The sequence below is a fragment of the Indicator indicator genome, chromosome 2 (assembly GCF_027791375.1).
Source record: "Indicator indicator isolate 239-I01 chromosome 2, UM_Iind_1.1, whole genome shotgun sequence".
In the NCBI taxonomy this organism is placed as follows: Eukaryota; Metazoa; Chordata; class Aves; order Piciformes; family Indicatoridae; genus Indicator; species Indicator indicator.
Window position 1 is genome coordinate 34,736,493 of NC_072011.1, and position 23,466 is coordinate 34,759,958.

Consider the following 23,466-nt stretch of genomic DNA (forward strand, 5'->3'; position numbering starts at 1 on the left):
TATGTGCCTTGTAAATACATACTGTCACATAAACATCCCAAACATATATTCCTTTTGAGAACCTCTAAACAGAATGCCAGTGGCACGCTATACAAATTTAACCAGGAAGTGAAAAAAATTAATACAAGCGGATATTGAAGTAAAAGCCAATAGCATTGGGAGGGTTTTTTATAGCAGGAATTTGATTTTCTTTACAGAATTTTTTGCATGTCATGTGCCAGAGATTAATTTTATATTAAAATCTCATTCTGAAACATGTTTAAAAATGCAGTTAAGGGAAGGAAGTTTACCTAGAGAACAACAAACCCCTTCTATAGGTGTGAAGCATAGTTTAAATTTTTTTTAAAACTTATTCTGATGTCTCATATTATTCACATTTGTGTAGCACGCTAAGCCTTAAGTAGCATTTTGGGAGTTACCATGGTAATCCTTTCCAGTTTATTGAAAATCTTGAATTCTGCCAGTCAATCTTATGCTTCAATTTTACTTCCCAATGACCAGCCCCTGGTAGGTTCACTTAGACTATTTGGTCCTCTGCACCCTACAGTTTTAAAATAAGCATATACCAGTAAAACAACAGTCTTTTCTCAACCATCCTGTATCCCACACCCATGTTTTTTTCACCTGCCAAATTCAAACAAATCTTATCTAAACAATTAAGATAAGCATTGAAATACTTTCTATAGTCAAATCAGCAAACCTCTCAAAACCAGAGCTGAAATACAATCTCTCTAAATTAAACAGTCTACAATGGCAATCATGTTTGTATTTAAACATTTTATTCTGAAAGGATTACAGCATTGGTCTCCGTTTTTTTTTCCTGCCTAGACAAGAAGGCGACATACTGAGTCAAACAAAATATATTTGTTCTCTAAGAACTGAACTTGTACACTTTTTGTAAACAAACTGTATAGGTGTATGAAGTTAGACTTTACATAATCAGTAACTGCTGTCTTTAACATAGTAGGTAATTGTTTCAAAGGTATGTAATGTAACTGTTTATATTTACTGCCTATAGCTGTGCATAAAATCTAGTTACGTATTTTGGGGGTGTGTGTGTATATTTTCATATGTATGTAAAAAGCCCTCTATTGATACAATTTTATCACTATGTGTTAGGGATACACCATTAGGGAATAGGAATACTATGGACAAATGCCTAAAAATTTGAATTGCTTTTATAAAAGAAGGATCAGTACAAAGTGATATTGAAGTTTCACTTTTTATTTGTGAAGTCACCTACTTGTGTTACTTCAAAATTTTCATGTGCATATTCTTGCTTAACTGATTTTTATTGCTTCTTAGAAGTATGACTGCGTATTCTTGAATATATTGAAAAAAAAATGACATCCTCTAAAAACAATCTGAAGCAACAGCTAAACGTGATCTGTGGTTTCTGCTTAGAAATTTTTTATACTGTGTTGGTTTTTTACAGAAGCTTTAGATCAAGGTGAATTATTGCTACAATAAAATTGTGTGTAAGCAGTTCTAATGCTGTTTCTTGCCTCTGATCCATGTACTTGTGGTGAAGATCCAGTCTCCGTTGTCCTTTGTGCACTTAATGTTTTCATCCTGAGAAGGCTGGAGTATTTGCTAATAGACAACCTTATCAAAAGGTACCGAGGGCAAGCAGGTAGGTAATAACACAAAATTGTTTTAATTTATGTCAACTCTACCCAGTGCAGCCATCCCCTACCTGCCCATTAGCAACAGGTTTTTTGTTTGTTTTTTTCTTTTTTCTGCAAGTTGTGCAAATTCATATTCTCCTACTTTAAAATTCTCATTTGACTTATTTTCTTTAAAAATTATACAACTGTGATCCTTGTGATCCTTTGCTTCAGCTCCCAATAGTGCAGGGACATTTGTTTTCACCACTGTATTTTCCATATTTATGTAAGCATCACATTTATTTTAGAGACGTCCATTTGAGATTTAGCCTTCTGTATTAGGAGATTCACATCTCTATTATTTGAGATAAAGAAGAATCTAAGGAGCATAACAGTAGTTATGAAGTTGGAAGTATCACAGACAAAAACTCACCCTTGTGTGGTAGGCATCTCCTAGATGAATGCTGCTAATAAGCTCGCCATGCAGGGCTGGCAGGGAAGCGAAGGATAGCAATCTCTGAAGTTGTGGAATTGGTGTAACCAATAAAATGTTACAATAAATGACTGCAAATTTTGCAGTTCAATTGATTTTTAAATATAAATTCTAAGTTGTATTTAAAGCTGGGTTTACTGTGCAAATAACTTGATATTACATCATACTGTAGTCTTCATAGTATCAAAGGAAGCTACAGCAATTGGATCTTCTAAGGCTCTCAGCTCTTCTTTTGTTGAGAACATTGAGAACATTTTTTTCTTTTAAACAGGTAGTTCAGCTGTCAGTCATTCCAAAAACCTGATGAAATTGTCTATATTGAGACTTTTTTTTTTCCTGGTTTCCTTGTATTTTCTTGTGTGGTGTTCTTGTATTTTCTTCCAGAGATAACTGTCAGTAAAGGCTTCCATTCTGTATTCAGTGTACAAACAAACAAGATTACCTTTTCTCCATTCCGTTGTCAGACACATTTCATAAGTTTATCAGGCTATATCTTTTCTGATGTGTTTCTTGTATCAGACTGTTTCATTTCTTAAGTTTTTTCAAGTATGTTAGTTTTCTAATCATGTTAAGTTTTGACCATTTGAAGTTTACTACCCGTATATCATTTTTGGAGCAGCTTTTTTTTTTTCCAGTTAACTGTGAAATAATTGTTCAAGGAAGATCCTTGACACTGTCGACCTATTCATCTACTTGTGTCTTTTTTTTTTTTTCTTTCCAAATACCCTTCTTAGATATTTGAAAATGAATATGTCTCATCAAATTTGATAGTACAATTAGCTGAAAACATTTTAGAAGACTGAATGACTCTTAATGTTATATTTCTGCCTTAAAATTATGTAGTAATTTTGAGGCTCTCTTTCTATCTTATGGTTTCTATATAATACAGGTACTGGTTCTTAGACCAAAAATGGATTTTTTTGTTATTAAGTCTGGTTGATACCTTTCCTGTTTCTTTCACTCTTCAACTTGGAGTAATATTCCTGGGCTGCAGATGTTTACTTGTTGACACTGAGCAGAATTATCTGGGGATGGAAATTAGGAAAAAACATGGAATACATGGAATTTAGTAGTATTGCATGTTTAGAGTTGCATGATGGGCAGAACATCTCCCAAATCTCTGCCCCACAAAGACCTGCACAATAAGGGTATTGTGATTATATGCCACAGAAGTAGAATGTCCTTCTTTGAGAATCAATCCAACTTTGTTATTTGCCAGTGTTTTGTAATTTGCCAGTATAACTGTCTGTTGCTGTCATTCGTCAGAGGAGATACGAAGTCTTGCAAAGGCTCTTGTGGCTTTTCTGGAGAAAGAGAGCAGATGTGACAGGGAAAGCCAGAGATGTGCACAGGAGTGAAAAAAGGAGAGGCCTCCTGGAGTGATACTACTTTGGGGTTTTTTTGGGGGGTGTGTGTTTGTTTGTTGTTTTGGTTTGGTTTTTAATACAGTCATGGAGAAGTTAATTGTGGTGGAAATCAGATGAAGAACTTGGGTGGGTGGGTTGCTTGTTTGTCTCCCTGAAGCATGAATCTGAGTATAGCAGGATTAGTTTAGAATTCCTTTTGCAGATTTGAGGTAGTTTTGCTTCGTCTATTGCCTCTTTCTGAGGAATTAATATGTAATCTGTTATCAGTCAAGTAGGATTTGGAAATTGCTCAGTCAGGTTTTGGGGAGAATAGCTGTGCTTTTAGAAGGTCTCAAGAAAAGGACACACATTTTTAGATGGAGTCCAGACACAGAAAAGCTTAGGAAGTGCACTTGAAAAGACCAGGGCAAACGGGCATGATTTAAAATTTGTTCTGAGAAAAACGAAGACATAAGATGAAGATTTGGACCGAATACTAGTTTTCTGAAAGTGTGGCGTATTTTGGCCTTTTCATTTTAAAAGGTAATTCCAGAGTTTTGGATTTGCAAATAGAATAGAATTTCCAAGCAGTAGGTAGAGTTATGAATTTGTGTTTTCTCTAACAGTTTCAGTGATACTATTGGATTTAGATTGATAACCTCAGACAAGTGTATGTTTACTGTGTCTATATTGCCTTTGGTTTAGTGGTAGCTGGTAGTTCACGTGCTCCTAGATATATGAATAACCAAAACCAATGGTCGGTCTCACAACAAAAAAAAAAAAAATTACAATTACTCCCCTTTATAGGCTTCCTCAGAATACACTGTGCATCCTCCAGCTTCCTGCTGCTTTTTCTCATGCATTTTTCTTCAGAATTATATTTGCTAGCAGATCTTTGATCATATTGGTGGATTGGTTGCATACTGGGTTCCCCTGAAAACGTGGTGATTATTCGTCGTGTCAGGCTTAATATCTTTATTTTTTCTTTCTTTTTTCTAATTGTGTCTGTGTTCTAAATTTGCCTTTATGTGTATGGGAGATTGTCTGCCTGTTCTCAGAGTTCAATGATGCCTATGAATATAGTTGTGTGCTTTACACTAATCTCACTTAGACTTTTTGTCAGCAATATCCTCCTCCTGTCAGGTGAAGTGTCTTCTGAGGTTCCTAGGCAGATTTCAAAATTAGTTGATATCACTAAGAATACTAACTATTTGTCTCTCTGCATATATTTGATCATCCTTTCAGTTTGAAACTAGTACCTGAGTTTCCTTTGTTAGAGTTTGCACAATTTTTCTTTTTAATTCAATTTTTATCAAAGAAATGCAGAATAAAATAGAAAACTCTTCCATTTTGCTAAAATTTCTGTTTTGCAGTTACAGAAGAAAGATACAATTTCTGTCTCAAGGACAGCAGTTTAATTTTCCATGTAGCTTGTGACAAAACCAATGAGAATATCAGGAAATTTTAAGACTGACAGGAGATTGTTGGAGCCTTTATTTTGGCTACAAATTATTCGAAATCTTTGTCTTTTATAGTGTCAAGCAACTCTTCATGGTGATTGCTCTTCAATTGATGCCTTTCCTGAGTGGATGTTCTGTAATCATTTGTTAACCAGTGCTTGCTTAAAAACAAACAAACAAACAAAAACCCACCAAAACACAAAACATTGGCACTTCTTTTTATTATCTATGTACATATTTGTGTGTGTATCTGGACATACTTAGTTCAAATCAGATTTAATCATAGCTACATATGTGGGTATATGCATGCATTTATATATATGTGTAAAATATTAATGCTTGAAACTAGTGCTAAAAAAGCAAGAAATTCAAACTATGAAATCTTGATGATAACAAATAAATGCTTGAGTCTGTGATTAAAAGAAAGTTGTGCTGATTAGAGTAAAAGCCAACAGATATTCTTCACTGCTGTCTGATGAATGTATCAAAAAGGCTGGATGATGTATTGGTTATTAAGGGTCAAGACTAGGAAATGGCAATGTCAAGTCAAAGAAAAAAAAAAAACTTTTTGAAATAGTGATGTAAGCAAAAATATCCAGAACCTACAAGATGATTACTAACCCTTCTACAGAAATTTGTATAAAGTATACTGGCATTGTAGCATAGATCAATATGTTTTTATATGAGGAAATTAATGTTTGTCTGTATTTTTTCATTATTTTGCCACCATGTATGGAATCCTTCCATTAGATATTTGTGTAATCATGCTGCTTGTAGGGAGAGAGCAGGTTTAGCTAGCAAGCTTGATGCATAATGAAACATAATTGTTTTTATCAGTTCAAATAGTCTACATAATGTAATTAAATATGCCACTCTCATTTATTTTGCCAGCCATCATGTTCTGCTTGAGAATGTTGCAGTACCTCCAACAGAAGCTCATCTCCCAGTTCCTTGGAGTAGGGGGATAACGTAGCGAACACTGAAAAATCCTTGTGGAATGCTAGACTGGTGTTTCTGAACATACGTATCTGTAGATGAAATATATAGAAATATATTTGTCTTGGGAGGAGGAGATTTGAGGCATATATACTAGGATCTAATTTATCCAAGTCCTTGTCTCAGACTGATTTGTTTTAAGCAGCTCCCTGAAGTATGTACACTCTTCTGCATACCTGTTTTGTTGAAAGTACACAGACCTGGCACCATTGTGTTTGCTAGGAGTTCTCTTATCTCCTACAAGCAATCAAACAAAAGTGTTCTGTTGCTCCCAGAGTAATCCATGGGTGATCTTAACACTGAGCAAAAGTCAGAGCAGGAACCTATGTCATATTTCTTAGTGCAAGAGAAGGCAGTCTTTGGAAGGGAGGGGAGGGGGGGAGCTGGCAGAAGGCAGCCACAACTCAAAATAAATAGCTTAAGTGCTGGGAATGTGTTCATGTATGAAAACGTTGCACAAGTGTGCTGAAGTGTAGGGATAATACAAATTTGTTTTCATAATATATCCTGGTTTTAATAAAGCCTTTTGTATATATGCTTTGGCATATGTACTTTCTTAGAACTCTCAAACCAAACTAGATCCAGTTTCTATTTGCATGCTAATTTTAGTCATCAATTCTACAAGGCAAATCTGGCATGTTTTTAAACATGCAGATACTCCTATTGAGCAATGGATGTTATTAAATACAACATATACTACAGTATGTTAAGAGGGCATCTTTAAGTCTCTGTTGCAACAATTATTACACTCAGGGGGGAACAAAAGTCCAGGAGTTTCAAAATATGCCAAATGATTAGTAGCAGATTTTTGCATGTGTCCCCTCCCCCAAAACAAAACAAAAACCATGTTGCTTCCTGCAATGGTAACTGTTACATAGCCATTATCTTTCAGATTCTCTTGTTTTCTGCTAATGGAAGAATGGTGGGGAAAAGTCCTTTAAAATACTATTTATGAAAATTAATTAATTTCTTAATTATTTTTTGTTTCAATCCTAGGAGTTAGCTTCATGGCCTGGATGGAGATATAGTGTAGCCTGCATAGTTTAATCAACACTGCTTTGTTTTCAATTTTCTTATTCTGTAACTAAAACTATGTCTCAAGCCTGGAAAGGGGAAACATGATGACTCCCAGACCTAGAGTGGTATCTAAATGCTTTAGAGCAATCGGAAACACATGAGCTTGAATTATATTGTCTATAGTTTTTACATGTATATACAGAATTTCTCTATGACATTTAATGACATGGATTTATAGGACATAAAATAACCTAAAGCTGGGTTTCTATTGCTAATCAATGTTATGATTTATAGATTAATCTTGCCTAGGGGATTATTTTATTTATTACACAAGTGCACACACAGGCAGAGCCCCATTACTAAAAAGAAAGAAAAAAAAAAAGGACACAAATTAATCAAGTGTAAAATGGGAAGAAGCCTATTATAAAGTAATAAAAAATATGATCACACACATTCTAATGAACATTCTAAATTTTTTTCAAGATTTAAGATCTGGATGAGGAAAATTGGGTTTGTTTGGCCTTTAACCAGTGAGCTTGCAGAAAATAGAGGAAGACTGAAAAGTACTATTTTCAAAACAATACTTTGTATTAGCTGAGAATAATTTTTTGCTAGTTTGCAGCTGCATTTCCTATGCCACATAAAATGTTCTTAATACAAGTGGGAAGTCAGAATTGTGTTCCTAGCAGTGTGATTCTTGCTGATTTGTTTGAAATTTTCTTAATTTAATTATTTATTTATTTTTTAAACCTGGTCAGGTAGATAAATAACTTGCTCTGTGCTGTTGAACTGACTTTTTGATGCTGAAAAAAATGCAGTATGTGTGTGGCACCAGAATTGGTTGGGAACAGGAAAAGATGTATTTTGTATCTGCACTGAATGTGTCGGCTTAGTGCACAGAAAACTTGACCCTTGTCAGGTGTTTTGAAGTGTTTTAACTGGCTGACTTATGGATTAATCAGTTTAAGACTGAAGCCAACCAGTGACAGGAATGAGCTTTGTTATGTGAGTGTGTGTGTGTGGCTGTGGTGCAGATTTGCAAATTTTTATAATGCTTTCAGCTGGACCATGAAAGTCTGATGCAAAGCTTATCTCTGATCTCTGGCTATGGCCATACTCGTGGGATCATGTTTGTGTGTTTGGGGGGAGGGAGATGAATTCTTTAACACTTGACACCTGGCCCTACCAGATTTCTAGCTTATGGTCTTAGGAATGGCTCTATTCGAGGCATTAATAAAGTTAAAACCTTTAAGCTGTACAACCAGTAGGTCATAAAATCTATTGCTGGGTATTGTGCTCAGTCTTTCTTTCACAGCTGGATTATCATCCTGACAACTATTTCTTTTTTGTCTTTTTTATTGTCTTTTTTTTTTCATAGCTGTTGTGAACTTGGACAACTCTATTGTTGACCTAGAGACCCTTCAAGCCCTGTATGAGAATGTGAGTAATTAGAGGAAGTCCATATAATGAAGGAATACTTAGGTCCATATTGAAAGTATTTTTGGCTTGCATCAGTAATATTCAGAAAGCTTGTATAGAGAGTTCTATTTTGAATTGACTTTATCTTCCCCAAAGCAACAAAACCACTAAGCATTTAATAATTGAAAGTGTATTAATTGCTATTGTGTGTTTTATATAGTGCCTACATTTTTATGTAAGTAATATAACTTCTAAATGACTATACAGAAATTGGGTTTGCTGCCTTTTTTTTTTTTTTTTTTCCCCTTGGGTGGGGCAGTCTTTCTTCAATGGGTGTCAGGCCTTGCCCTTTAAGTCTCTGGCTTCACTTTGTGGCTTTGCTAATATAACAATATTGTACAATAAAGAAATTGTTTTAGTAACAATAATTCCATTAATGGAGCTGTATCTTTTAATCTTTATTATCTCAGGGATTCTTCTGAAATAATTATAATTCTTTGAAAGGAAAAGGGTTGCTGCAAAACACAAATGGCATTGAAGGCTGTTGTATGATACTGCATTGGATTTTTTTATTTCCCTCACATTATAGTTTCAATAATGTGTCGATTGCTTTTACACCTTTCAGATTTGGGGGGTTTAGACTCTGTTTTTCTATGGCCTACTTTGGAATTATTTGTTGATAAGTGAAATTTTTCATAAGTAATCTACTTTGGGGCCTGAAGAGAGAGAGAGTAATTTTTAGTCCACTTTATGGAGTCAGAAAAAAAATAATCTAAGTGAAATGAAAAACAAAAATCTGACAAGAACTAGAAAACATTTCTACTCTTTATTCAACCATGAAGAATTTACTCACTCAACACTGCTCAGGAAGATAATTGCCAAATGGAAACCTCTTCTAACTCCCTCAAAATCTTTACAATTTAAACAATTCTCATCCATGCACTACAGCAATTCTGGTTTGGTCTGTGTCATTTTCATTTTACATTATTTTTTAGGATGCTCCATTGCACAGCTATATCTCTTTTCATACATTTTTTTAGCATCTGAAAAATAAAGACATTTACATATTACATACCATGATTGTGAGTGATTGTGTTGTGGGAAGTGTGTAGTATAAATACTGCCCTCACCAGATTTTGCATACTTCCCTCCTTTTAGACTTCTTTTTTTTTAAGTTTAGTTTAGTTTTTAAAAATAGGCCTCCTATGTGGCTAATACTTGTCATCTTTAATGTACTTTAGTGTTCCAGTACAATGCATTAACTACAAAATTGCAGTTCGTTGAAATGACCAAATGCCATTCTGTTCCTTTTGTCATTAGCTTCATAAATTACAGATGATGTCTAGCAAATATTGTCCTTATGGAGGAAAACACCATGTGTTAATCTCAAGCAAGACACTCAAAGTTGGAATAGCAATAATATATTTATTTGCTTTGAATAGAAGACAGATCAGCCCCACTTTATTGCTGTATTTGCTTGGGTACAAGAAAAAAAAAAAACAACAAACCAACCAACAAAAAACTCAAAGAACAAAAAAATCCCAACAGTTTATTTGAAGTAATCTTTATAGGGACACTGAATCTTGGATTCTCTGTTTGATATAGCTTGAAAAAAAACATTTTTTTAAATTGAATTTTATTTTATTTTATTACTTTACATCTGGTCAAAACCTTGCATTTGCTTCCCTTGGTAGCTTCACTAATTAAAACTAGATAGTTCAATGCATAAAAAGTGCAAGCAAGGGGTGACACCAGAGAGCCGGCCATGTTTTACTCTTCCCTTTTTTCTCAGACTCATCCTATTGTAAGTGGGGACAATGTTGTCTCATTTGGCTGCTTTCACAACCATTAGTTTTTGGTTCTTAGGATTTATTTATTGGACTGGGATTTTTTGCTTGATATTTAAATGCCACAGCACTAGTTCTCAGCCTTTCTATTTGATCTCTATGGAACATATGGGAGCATTTGTTTTACAGTCTTCCCTCAGAATGTAATAATTTATTCTGATTGCATATGTCTGGCATGGTGCTTTCCCTTCTTAAATGTGAATGAAATTTGGGCAGTCTCCAAACCTAAACACACCCTAATTTCAAAAGCCACAGTCCTGAGGGCTCAATTCCTGTTTACTGAGGAATTAAAGTCTTGTTAAACCCCAGAGTTGGTGTATACATCTTAGTGACTTTTTATAAATGAAGAAACCCATACCCCAACAAAGACTTAAGCCCTCAATTATTTAATAGTATTAAGCAGCATCGCATCAAGTGAGGACTTTACCTCTGCACTGTATAGTACACTCACATAGCTCTTACACATGGTTGTGTAGTTTGATTTATAAAAAGATTTTTAAATATGTGTGGATAATGAGCTACCTATTAAAATTTAGACAATTTTAATAGGAGAGTCTAATAGATAAAATTATATTTGGAACACTTACTTTAATGTGATACTACAAACTCCCTAATAGCAATGGTTCCAGGTGGCAGTTCTAATTAAAGAGGAAGAAGGTAGATAAAATTCAGTGCAACTGTCAATTTGCTGATTGTGATGAGAAATATACTTATTTGAAAATAAGCAAATGTTTACTTTGAAAACAGCCTCTTAGCATCTGAGTTTGCAGATAAACTGCTACTGTTTACAACAAGATGAGTCTGCTCCTGCTTACATTTTTAAATATATTTGTGAAAATAACTGCATAAAAAATGGATTAAAAATTGTATCAAAGGCTCATCTTTGATCTACAAATTTGCCTTTTTCAAATCACAAAATGAAATTTCTTAATTTGACTCCTGGTAAATTGTTTACCCTGTCTCTGTCTTTCAAAGACTTAAGTCAATGCTTTTGAAACATCCAGAGTGAAAGGCACCCAATCAGCAGAGCATGCCTCCACTCTGCCACTGAGATTCAAGCCTTATCCTGAGATGTTTGTTGGTTTGTTTTATTGTTGTGGTTTTGTTTTGAGTGTTTGTTTTTTTAAATGGCAATTACATTGCGATGTCTTAATGTTTTTCTGCAAAGACTATAGACTGTACCTCATTTCTGACATATCACCCAGCTTTAAGAGAGTATGATAGTTGTTATTAACCTGAGCATCTCTGTATATCCTTGTTGTTTCCGTTACTTTTGACAGTATTATTTACACGATCACTCAAGGTGTTTGAATTATATAGTGTTAACTTTGAAAATCAAGAGGACCAAAAATACACAACAAAAACTTAAAACCAACACACATTTAGACTGATGTAAATTCAGAGCTAAGGTTCTATTGTAAGAAAACAAAAGTGATTGGTAAATATATGATGTATGTTGTAAAATTAAAAAATAGCCCTTATGAACTTTGGTATGACTAAATGTTCATACTCTGGCAAAAGTGAGGAAAGAGTAAAAGTAATGGAAAAATTGGAAAAATAGCCCTTATGAACTTTGGTATGACTAAGTTCATACTCTGGCAAAAGTGAGGAAAGAGTAAAAGTAAAGCAGTGTATTTTTTTTGCAGTAATTTCCCTCAGATTTATGCTGTCTGATTATTTTTTTTTAGATATTGTTAATCTCAAATTCTGGCATATTATCTTATTGCATTTATAACACTATATAATAGCTAAAATTCAAGGAAATAAAGCGGTGATAAAAGAGGTGCTAATGCAATCAGATTAATGATTTTTATAAGAAATATGTAGCAAATGTGTTGTTTCTTAATACAGATGTTGGAAGGTAATATAAAAGGTTTTTTTGCCTTCAAATTAGGGAATAGAGAAACATCAACTGTAAAGCTAGCTGATAAAAAAATTAAGAAGTAGTCTTCCTAATTGTGCAGGCTTGTCAGCCTTATTCTTTTTCTATCGTAATGTAATTCTAGATATCAGAGGCAAAATTAGTGTCTGTAACTTGTTTCTGAGCTTGAACCATATGCTCGGACCTCTTGATTTTGGTAAAGAGTGTAAAACATCTCTCAAGGTTTTCTCAGGCCTGCCCATGACTGGATCATGCTTAGCCTTTGTATGTTTGCCAGTTGTTACTTCTTTGCATACACAATCTGAGACTAATGGCTTCAATAAGGAATAGTAAGTCTGTCTAACCTTTGCCCATGGGATTTGGTGTAGAAACATTAACAACTTGAACATACATGTATATAATAGATCACTGTGATAAGCACTCTAACACTTAACTATGTGTAGAAGGTCAGAAGAGAGAGTACTCTAGCTGTTATTATAAAGAATTTGGAAAGGGACATTTAGGTTTATGTTCCTTGCTAACATATTTTCTCCTCTTTAACTGTTATGAAAAATTTTTAAGTTATATGCTTTCAGTTTAACAGCAGAGAACATACTTCACAGGTTGACAAGAAACAATAGCACTTAATTTAAAATCTGTTTGCATGAGAACTTATAAAGTCATGTGATTTACATACCTAGGTTTCCACGGTCTGACCACTGAAACAATGCTACCTCTGCTGGCATGCTTCTGGTTTCTAAAATATGTAGGTTTCATCCACAGTGTAGAGAGTTTTTACTGATTTGAAATTAAAGCTTTCTTTTTCTTTTAACTGTAGATTGGGTAAGAATGTTCTAGATGAAGTGGAAAATCTGCCACTTACTCCTGTTCCCTAACACAAAATCAAAATTAGGTGTTTCTTTTCAATAGCACCTGAAATACTTAAGTGGAAACTTCTGCAGTTAGTTAGGTCTTCCCTAGTCTTCACTCTGTGTCCAGATGAGTCTTTTAAGACAAAAAATTGATACAATTTTCTGATCTTAGTATCTTCAAAATGTCTTTCTCCTCAGGACAGTATTATACAAGAAAAAATTAACCACTGTGGTTATATTTGTATGTCTGATGCCTATGTTGGCAGAAACTTTATGTAGAAAAGTAACTTTGAAGGGTGAATCTCCAAGTTTGTTTTCCCACGCAAAAGTGGTACTAGGGTAAGGAATCCAGGAAATTAGAATCATAGAATTGTCAAGGTTGGAAGGGACCTCAAGGATCATTTAGTTCCAACCCCTCTGCCATGGGCAGGGACGCCTAGATCAGGTTGCTCAGAGCTCCATCCAGCCTGGCCTTAAAAACCTCCAGGGAAGGGACTTTTACTACCTCCCTGGGCAACTTGTTCCAGTGCCTCACCACCCTCATGGTAAAAAACTTCTTCTTAACATCCAATCCAAATCTACCCATTTCTATTTTTCCTCCATTCCCCCTAGTCCTATCACTACCCGACATCCTAAAAAGTCTCTCCCCAGCTTTCTTGTAGGCCCCCTTCAGATACCGGAAGGCCACAATAAGGTCTTCTTGGAGCCTTCTCTTCTCCAGACTGAACAGCCCCAACTCTCTAAGTCTGTATCCTTAGGAGAGGTGCTCCAGACCTCTGTTCATCCTCGTAGCCCTTCTCTGGACATGTTCCAACACGTCCAGATCCTTCTTGTAATAGGGGCTCCAAAACTGGACACGGTATTCCAGGTGGGGTCACACCAGAGCGAAGTAGCTGCTGGCTACACTTCTCTTGATGCAGCCCAGGATATGATTGGCTTTCTGGGCTGCAAGTGCACACTGGTGGCTCATGTTGGGCTTCTCACCCACCAGAACCCCAAGTCTTCCCGGCTGCTCTCAAGCTAGTTGCTGCCCAGCCTATATTGGTGCTTGGGATTGTCCCAACCCAGATGACCTGGCTTATAGTTCCCTGGATCATCTTTTTTTTTTCCCTTTTTGAAAATGGGAGTTATGTTTCCCCTTTTCCAGTCAGTGGGGAGCCACCCAGGCTGCATGACTTTTGGAATATAATAGAGAGTGGTTTAGCAACCTCATCCGCCAGTACTACTTTGCTCATGGACACGGAAAAGGTGATCCTTGAACCAGCTATCCTGTGCCCCTTTTCCCTCCAGGGCTTTGTCCCATGATACTTTGGTCAGCAGATCCCTGAAGTGATCAAAGTCTGCATCCTGAAGTCTAGGGTTGTAAGCTTGGGATACATCCTCCTAGTTGCCCTGATGATCTTAAATTCTGTTTCTTCATGGTCGCTGCAGCCAAGGCTATCCCTGAGCCTCACATTGGTCACCTGCCCTTCCCCATTGGTGAGAACAAAGTCCAGCATAGCACCTTTTCACAGAATCACAGAATCAATAAGGTTGGAAAAGACGTCAAGGATCATCAAAGTCCAACCTGTCACCTAAGACCTCATGACCACTAAACCATGTCACCAAGTGCCGCGTCCAATCCCCTCTTGAACACCTCCAGGGATGGTGACTTCACCACCTCCCTAGGCAGCACATTCCAACTTCTAACAACTCCCTCTATGAAGAACTTTCTCCTCACCTCAAGCCTAAACTTCCCCTGGTGCAGCTTGAGACTGTGTCCTCTCCTTCTGTCACTGGGTGCCTGGAAGAAGACGCCAACCCCCTCCTGGCCACAACCTCCCTTCAGGTAGTTGTAGACAGAAATTAGGTCACCCCTGAGCCTCCTATTCTCCAGGCTAAGCAATCCCAGCTCCCTCAGCTTCTCCTCGTAGGGTTTGTGTTCGAGGCCTCTCACCAGATTCGTTCCCCTTCTCTGGACACCTTCAAGTATCTCAATGTCCTTCTTAAATTGAGGAGCCCGGAACTGGACACAGTACTCAAGGTGTGGTCTAACCAGTGCTGAGTACAGGGGCACAATGACTTCCCTGTTCCTGCTGGTCACACTATTCTTGATGCAGGCCAGGATGCCATTGGCCTTCTTGGCCACCTGAGCACACTGCTGGCTCATGTTCTGCCAGCTGTCAATCAGTACCCCCAGCTCCCTTTCTGCGTAGCTGCTCTCCAGCCACTCTGTCCCCAGCCTGTAGCTCTGTATGGGGTTGTTGTAGCCAAAGAGCAGCACTCGGCACTTGGACTTCTTAAATGCTATCGTGTTGGACTCTGCCCATCTGTCCAGCCTGTCAAGGTCCTTCTGCAGAGCCCTTCTACCCTCTAACCGATCAACACCTGTGGTTCCTCTTCCATCAACATGTTGGTTCCTCTTCCATTTGGAGGAGGAAGTTGTCATCTCTGCATTGCAGGAACATCCTGCGTTGCTGGTACCTAGCTATGGTACCTAGCTATATTGTCCCTCCTGCAGATGTCAGGGTGGTTGAAATTCCTCACAAGGACCAGGGCTTGTGAACACAAAGTCACTTCTATTTGCCTGTGGAGGGCTTCATCTGCTTGATTCTGCTGGTCAGGTGGCCTGTAGCAGACTCCTATGGTAACATCACCTTCCTCTGTCTTCCCTTTAATCTTAACCCATATGCTCTCAACCAGCTCATCATCCTTCCCCAGGTGGAGCTCCACTGATTCCAGCTGGTCACTGACATAGAGAGCAACACCTCCTCCCCTCCTACCCTGCCTGTCCTTCCTACAGAGCTTGTACCCATCTATTCCTACATTCCAGACATGGGAATGATCCCACCAAGTTTCAGTAATAGTCACTGTCATAGCATTCCAGCAGCACAGTGGCCCTTAATTCATCCTGTTTATTGCCCAAGCTGCACACATTTGTGTAGAGACACTTCAGCTGGGCTGGCTGTGTCACCTTCTTAGGTGAATCCCCCTTGATTCCTTTCGGGCGTCTCAGTGCTTCATCCTTGGCTTGCCTCAGGGCAACAAGTTGAGATCCCTTGCTAGCACTCCATCCCTCTGCCTCTGGTGAACTGCCCCAATGTTTGTCACAGGCAAGCATGAGATTAACAACCCCTTCCGCCTTCAAATCTAGATTAAAGCCCTATCAATGAGCCCTGCTAATTTCTGCCCTAGAATCCTTTCCCCCCTCTGGGACAGGTGCATCCCATTGGTTGCTTGCAGTTCTGGTGCCTGTAAACTGAGCTGTGATCATAAAATCCAAACCCCTGTCGATGACACCAGTCCTGGAGCCATGAATTGGCCTGTTGGCTCTTCCTAAATGTTCCCTCATCCATCGCTGATGTCAGAGGGATGGAAGAGAACACAACTTGAGCTCCTGGTCCCTTTAGCAGTAGCCCTAAGGTCCTGAAGTCTCTTTTAATTGATTGTGAACTTCTCATTGCTGCATCACCTCTACCCATCTGAAAAAACAGAAGTGGGTAATAGTCTGAGGGACTCACAAGGGTGGGAAGTTTACCTACAACATCTTTTACCCAGGCACCAGGCAGACAGCAGACCTCTCTATGAAGTGGGTTTGGTCTGCATATCAGGCCCTCCGCTCAGCAGGGAGTCACCTACAACAATGACCCTTCGATTTTTCTTTTCAGGGTCAGCTTTCACGGCTGGCCTGAGCCAAGTCGGCCTTGGTGGCACTTCTGGCCTACATGAGCCCTTGTCCTTCCTGACAACCAGTTCCTCCTGCAGAGCCTCATTCCTGTTCTGCAAGGGCACTGTAGGTGGTGTGCTTCTTAAATGAGCACGTTTGCTCCATTTGTATCATTTGTTCCGTCTGGCAGAGACCTGTTCGCATTGACCCTGCACATGTGAGTTACTACAGGAAGGCTGGAGGGGCTTGCTGATGAGAGGATATCAAATCCTCTGCTAAGAGTTAACTTCCATTCTGTTTTCATAAAGATCAGTTTGAGGAAGTTATCAATTTCCCTCTCACTCTCCCTGATGTTTCTCAACCTACCCACCTCTTCCCTGAGCTATATCACTTCATCCTGGAGCTGTGCCAACCAGCTGAGCAGGTCAAAAACCTGCTCACACTGCACACACCCATAGTCAGTGTTGCCCCCATTGCCTGTGAAAGGCTGTGGCATTCCTCACAATCTGTGGCCTGGATGCCAATAACCATTTTGATGGGTGCAGAGACCACAGTCTTCCTCCTCATTCCTTCACTAAAACTGCAGCATGTTGTGTCCTGGCCACATGCCCTGCTCGTGCCAACTAGTGAGCTGACTCAGAAGGAGCCCCCGGGCCACGCTTAGTCACTATTTGCTCTCCCTGTGCCTGTTTGCCTACCTGCATTGTCCACGTGCTCCCAGCTATCTGCCCCTTCCCTCTTACACTCCACTCTCTGGGTTCCAACGAGCAGGAAATCTGGGGCCTCGCAGTTTGCAGTCCGAGAGCCTCTTTTGGTTTCTCTGGGTTTAAATCCCCTCTGGTTTCTCTGACAACGCCCCCAGCCATGTCACCTTCTCAGGCACCCTCGCAAGAGACGCTGAGTCGTGTCAGGCCTCCTTTCACCCCCACTCTCTCTCTTCGTCTCCCTGTCTCTGGGAGCCCCTTTTCTCTCATAGTTCGCAATCTGAGGTGTTGTGGCTGGACCACTGCCAGTATACTGAAATTAAGAACTGGTAAATTTGTCTCAGTCTAGCCCTTGCTAACTGAGAGAAATGTGGCAAAGTATACTCACATAGAACAAGGAAGTAACAAACAGGGCAAAGGAAGGGATTATTTATTTTTCAGCACTGCTGGGATCACATCTAGAGTGCTCTGTTCATTTCTGGCCTCCTCAGCACAGCAGACATGGACATGGGCATAATGAGGCAAGAAGGTAGAAGGGCTCTGCAGAGGGACCTTGACAGGCTGGACAGATGGGCAGAGTCCAACAGGATGGCATTCAACAAATCCAAGTGCCGGGTGCTCCACTTTGGCCACAACAACCCCATGCAGAGCTACAGGCTGGGGTCAGAGTGGCTGGAGAGCAGCCAGGCAGAAAGGGACCTGGGGGTACTGGTTGACAGTTGGATGAACATGAGCCAGCAGTGTGCTCAGGTGGCCAAGAGAGCCAATGGCATCCTGGCCTGTATCAGGAATAGTGTGGCCAGCAGGAGCAGGGAGGTCATTGTACCCCTGTACACAGCACTGGTTAGGCCACACCTTGAGTACTGTGTCCAGTTCTGGGCCCCTCAGTTTAGGAAAGAGGTTGAATTGCTGGAGCATGTCCAGAGAAGGGCAACGAGGCTGGTGAGATGCCTTGAGCACAAGTCCTATGAGGAGAGGCTGAGGGAGCTGGGAGTGTTTAGCCTGGAGAAGAGGAGGCTCAGGGGTGACCTCATTGCTGTCTACAACTACCTGAAGGGAGGTTGTGGCCAGGAGGGGGTTGGTCTCTTCTCCCAGGCAACCAGCACCAGAACAAGAGGACACAGTCTCAAGCTGCGCCAGGGGAGGTTTAGGCTGGAGGTGAGGAGAAAGTTCTTCACAGAGAGAGTGGTTGGCCATTGGAATGGGCTGCCCAGGGAGGTAGTGGAGTCACCATCCCTGGAGGTGTTCAAGAGGGGATTGGACGTGGCACTTGGTGCCATGGTTTAGATAGTCATGAGGTTTAGGGATGACAGGTTGGACTCGGTGATCTTTGAGGTCTCTTCCAGCCTTCTTGATTCTATGATTCTATGATTCTAAGTCTAGTGAAGTGCCACAATGATGTTTAAAGACCTGGAGAGTTTATTACACAAGGAGAAGCTGAGAGAGCTGAGGTTGTTCAGTTTGGAGAAGAAAAAGCTCAGGGGAAACTTACCAAGAGTGCAAATATCTGATTGGGAAGAGGGAGTAAATGGCACTCTGATTCCCAATGTAAAGATATGGTAATGGGCCTCTTGAAACTGATATACTGGAAATTTCATTTAAAAATAAAACCTCTTGTTTTTACTGCAAGAGTGTGCAAGTATGGGAACAGGCTGCTTAGAGAGGTCGTGAGGTCTCCATCCTTGGAAATATTCAAAACTTGACTTGAAATGATACTGAGAAACCTGTCTGGCTGCCTCTACATTGTGCCAGAGGGCTTGACTAGATGAACTCCAAAGGTCCTTTCAAACCTCAGCTGTTCTATTAATCTGTGATATAGGTACTACCACCACTATCATTTATTAGTGTCAAGAACAAAGTTTATCGTTGGCACAAAAAAGTGTTTTGCAATATTTCCTTTCTGTTGGAGTGTTTAATAAATAAGGTCAGACTGCTTAATAAATAAGGTCAGAAGAATATTCACAGAAATACTAGCTAAGTATTAGGATGCCCTAGTATTCAACATAGATAACCTTGTTATCATTCCCAGACTTCTTGAAGTAATCAGAAAAACTCTGAAGGGCTTTTTTTAATGAGTGTCTCTAACTAATCTTTCTGTTTCAAGTCAGTATTTTCCCCATTTGCATGGGGAAAGATGTTCTACAACCTCAGAACTGTCCAAACTGGACTTTCTGTTTTTGGATTGCTGATGGAGCTGTCAGTATGATTTGTGATAGTTCCATACCTCTTCTGCTAATTGTGCAAAAGTGTACAAGAAAAATGCAGATGCAGCGTCTTTTGCTTTGCCATTATTTAAGTAGTTAAAACATGGTTTTCCACTGCTGTCTCCAGATTCTGTGGTAGAGTAAGTTAAAAATGTGTGTAATATGTTCTTAAAAGAATAATGATAGATACATTTACTGCTTTTTTTTTTCCACTCTTGCACAAATTAATGTTTTGAATCTATTTTGAAAACCACTATAGATGTCAAAAGAAGGGTCAGAAGGAGAAGTTTCCAATCCACTTTTATTCCTGTACATGACATTCCATTATTCAGTTGGAAAAATAGTTTCACTCTAGCATGGAGCACATAAAGAAGTGAGGCTCTGTTTCTTTTGATTGGAAGATGGAAGAAAAGACCACACAATGTGCTACAGGGTTCTCCAAGAAACTAGGCAGTTTACATGTAATTTTTTGCTCTTATTAAAATAAAAATGAAAATAATTTTACTCCAAAGAAGTTTGCAATAGTTCTTATGTATTATGGTATGCATTAAAGTTCTATTACAAATCAACTATTTTTCACTGTTCCACAGTGTTTTCCAAATATCATATTGCAGTAAACAATACAAACCTAATTTAATTTAGTTTTTTTAAAAAAGATATTATTTATATATATATTTAAGGATCAGATTGCATTCAAATGCAGCCCAATAGATTTGGAAAAAGAAATACAGCTCAAGAAGAGAGTTCTATGATCTAAAGACTTTATAAAGAGCCAAAAAGAAGTCATCGGGAAAGAAAATTTTTGTCTCAGTGCATGGCTGAATGAATAAATCTTTTGCAGGTTACTAGTAGTCAATAATATTCTTTGGAAGTTGTTCTATTTTCCATGTATTTATATATAAAACTACTCTGTGTACTAAGTAGTTGTACCATAAGCAGATGATAGCTAGAATGAAAAGAGAATATGATTTCTTACAGGGGCACCTTATTTATTGTTTGACTAGGTTTTTAACTAAAACTTTTTAATTACTTTGTTTCTTTTATTCCAGAGAGCACAATCAGATGAATTAGAAAAAATAGAAAAGCATAGCAAGGCATCCAAGGAAAAAGAAAACGCCAAGTCTTTGGATAAGCCTGAACAGTAAGAACATACTTATGAAAGAGCAGTTTTGCTTGCTTCAGAAAACTCTCCCAGCTATAGTAAACTATCTAGAGATGTTATAAAATTAAAGAAATAAAATACTATACCTACTGACAGTGACTCATAATTTTCTTTAATCACTCCTACAGGTTCCTTTATGAACTTTCACTAATTCCCAACTTTTCAGAACGTGTGTTTTGCATCCTGTTCCAATCAACATTTTCAGAAAGTGTTTGTTCAATACGTCGCAAGCTTCAGTTGTTACAGAAGCTCTGTGAGGTAGGTTATGCTCTGTGAAAACATAGAGCTAAATTTCTGATATTTAATCTTGTTAAGTTGTACTCATATTTCAAAAGTTTTCACTTCGTTTAATTTACTCATTACATCTGAAGGATAGCAGTATAGAACATTTTATGACTGCATTTCAACATAAAAGCAAATTTTAAGATTAGCTTTTAGTACTGAACGATACCCTATTTTTGCCATCAATGCATATGATTTTATGGAAAATAGTGTGGGTTCTCCTTTTGTTAAAGCAAAATCTTTCCTCTTCACAGTGACCATGTAACTCCTATCTTGAATACCAGTTCAGTCCACCTTGCATTTTCTTGGATTTGAGAAGTGTGCAACTCAATAATATCTCTCATATCTAAAATCAGTTAGAGATAGCAATATTGTCCCAAGCTAGAAGATACTGTTTTGTGGTCCCATGCAAAACAAAAGCGTGGGTTTCATCAGTATTTTCACCACTGAATGCAATTTGAATAATTTTGTTTTACTATTTAACAGATTTGAAATATTTGATTAATGTTTTGATTGTTCCGTGTGATTTTTTTATGAACTCATAGAGTTCTCTACTAAATTAAATACACTGTTCACAATACCCATTTCCGTTAAGGAATTACTACTTTGCTTTGCTCAATAGGTCATCTTTGATGGTGTTGTATAGACTACCTTTTTTTTTTTCCCTAATCATCCATTTTGGAGATAACATTCTTCATTCACAATCAATTACATATTGATATTACTCCTCTTCTACATTTGCTGTAGAAGGTTATTGATTCCTTATATTTCAGCCTTTATATAACATTATTTCTAAACACAGTATCAATGTGCTTGTCAATAGTACTGTTAACCATAAGTACTGGACAATGGTTTGTTTCTCTTTCTGTTTTGTAGACATTGAAAAATGGGTCAGGAGTTATGCAGGTCCTGGGTTTGGTTCTTGCCTTTGGAAATTACATGAATGGTGGAAACAGGACACGAGGACAAGCTGATGGGTTTGGACTAGATATCCTGCCAAAACTTAAAGATGTCAAAAGCAGTGTAAGCTGATCACAGAGTTCTGCAGACCTGAGAATGTTATATCCTCAGAAAATTACTTTGTCTTAATTCCTGAGTAAATGATGTGAAACTTAAAAAGGCATGTCAAAGGGAATCGTTTCATTACCATACTTAGCTGATCACACTTCTAGAGTTGAATGTACTTCTGTAGAAATACGAAAAAGAACTATCACTTTTCATTACTGTACATAAAAAAGAAAGTTAAATAACGTTTAACATACACTGTATAGTTCTAACTTTTGTTATATTCAGAAGCAATGCTATGATCCTTACACTTAAAAGTTTTATTACAAAGTGGGAAAAGTTGTAATAGGAAAGTTTACTGTGATTAGATGCTGATTCAAAATATTTGTGAGAAAAAAAGCCCAGCTCACTCTTGAAAATGGTTGAGTAGGCATCCTGAGCGTTTGGGATAACCCAAAATTTGTTCTTTATATACATCAATATTATGGAGCATGCATTTCATATTGGATCATGGAATCATCCAAGTGATGGGTAATTGCAGCAGGTATATGTTGATTTAAGACAGACTAGTATTGTCATTTGAGTAAGGAGAATGATAAGTAGTTTTCTTTCTTGCTCAGTGCTAAACTGGAGCTTATTGCTTCTGTTGCCAGATTTTTTTTTTTTTTGCTTTGGTTATTTAGATTGGAGTTATATTCAAAAATCTGCTTTTATTTCCAAGGAAACAATAATCTTTGAGTCTCTATGATTATGATGAAAACACTCATCTGAATGTGGACAGTGGTATCAGAAAGGTTTGTAGCAATAATTCTAGAGACTTTAAATTGGTCCCTACATCTGTCTAATGAGTCATTGGCAAGATCTGCTATCATGAAAGTGACAGAAAGAAAAATAACAGCTTGTTACCCTGCATGGTCAGTTACTACGTATACCTGCTGTTGGGTTAGATACTGTAACCTGAGTTGAAACCATGTTAGTCTTTACAAGGCTAGAGGGAGTTCATTCTGGCATGCTGGTTTCTTAAGGGATTGATGATATGAATGAAACAGTAATACAATGTGTTTAGGGCAGCTTACTTTAGCTGAAGTTTCTGGTTGGCTCTGAACAGATCACCAGTTTTAGAAGTCTACTCAATAGAACATTTAGAAACACTAAGTTTGGGTTGATGACTTAAGTCTTTAGTACATAATTTGCTGAAAGTATTATGACCATTGATTACAAGAAACATCTTCAGTTTATTTGCTACTGATCAGTCAGAAAAGTTCTTACAAAACAGTGTTCATAAACTATCTGAAAATATACTTCTGTAAAAAATGCTCTTCAAATTAAAAATTTCTTGCTGAAGTTTCATGACAGCGATTACAGAGAGGAAAGAATAAGGAAGTTACCCTAAAGAACAGCAGAAGTAGCAAAATTGCATTTAGAAAAACTTTTTTTATTATTGTTTAACTATGTTTTGGTTATAGATACAGGTTAATAAAAAAAATCTCGATGTTGTGAAACAAATGTCATGCATCAACCTAGAAACAATTTCTCTTCTCCATC

The 23,466-nt window shown here is 37.9% G+C and overlaps 1 protein-coding gene across 1 annotated transcript in view; it reads left to right on the top strand.

The window, feature by feature from the left end:
• FMN2 (formin 2) overlaps window positions 1–23,466 on the top strand; it is a 168,377-nt gene that overhangs the window by 87,188 nt on the left and 57,723 nt on the right. The window contains exons 8-11 of the mRNA XM_054396857.1: window positions 8,298–8,359; window positions 20,522–20,613; window positions 20,763–20,892; window positions 21,793–21,939. Coding sequence (XP_054252832.1) covers window positions 8,298–8,359; window positions 20,522–20,613; window positions 20,763–20,892; window positions 21,793–21,939 — 431 coding nt within the window. The remainder of the gene's footprint in view (window positions 1–8,297; window positions 8,360–20,521; window positions 20,614–20,762; window positions 20,893–21,792; window positions 21,940–23,466) is intronic.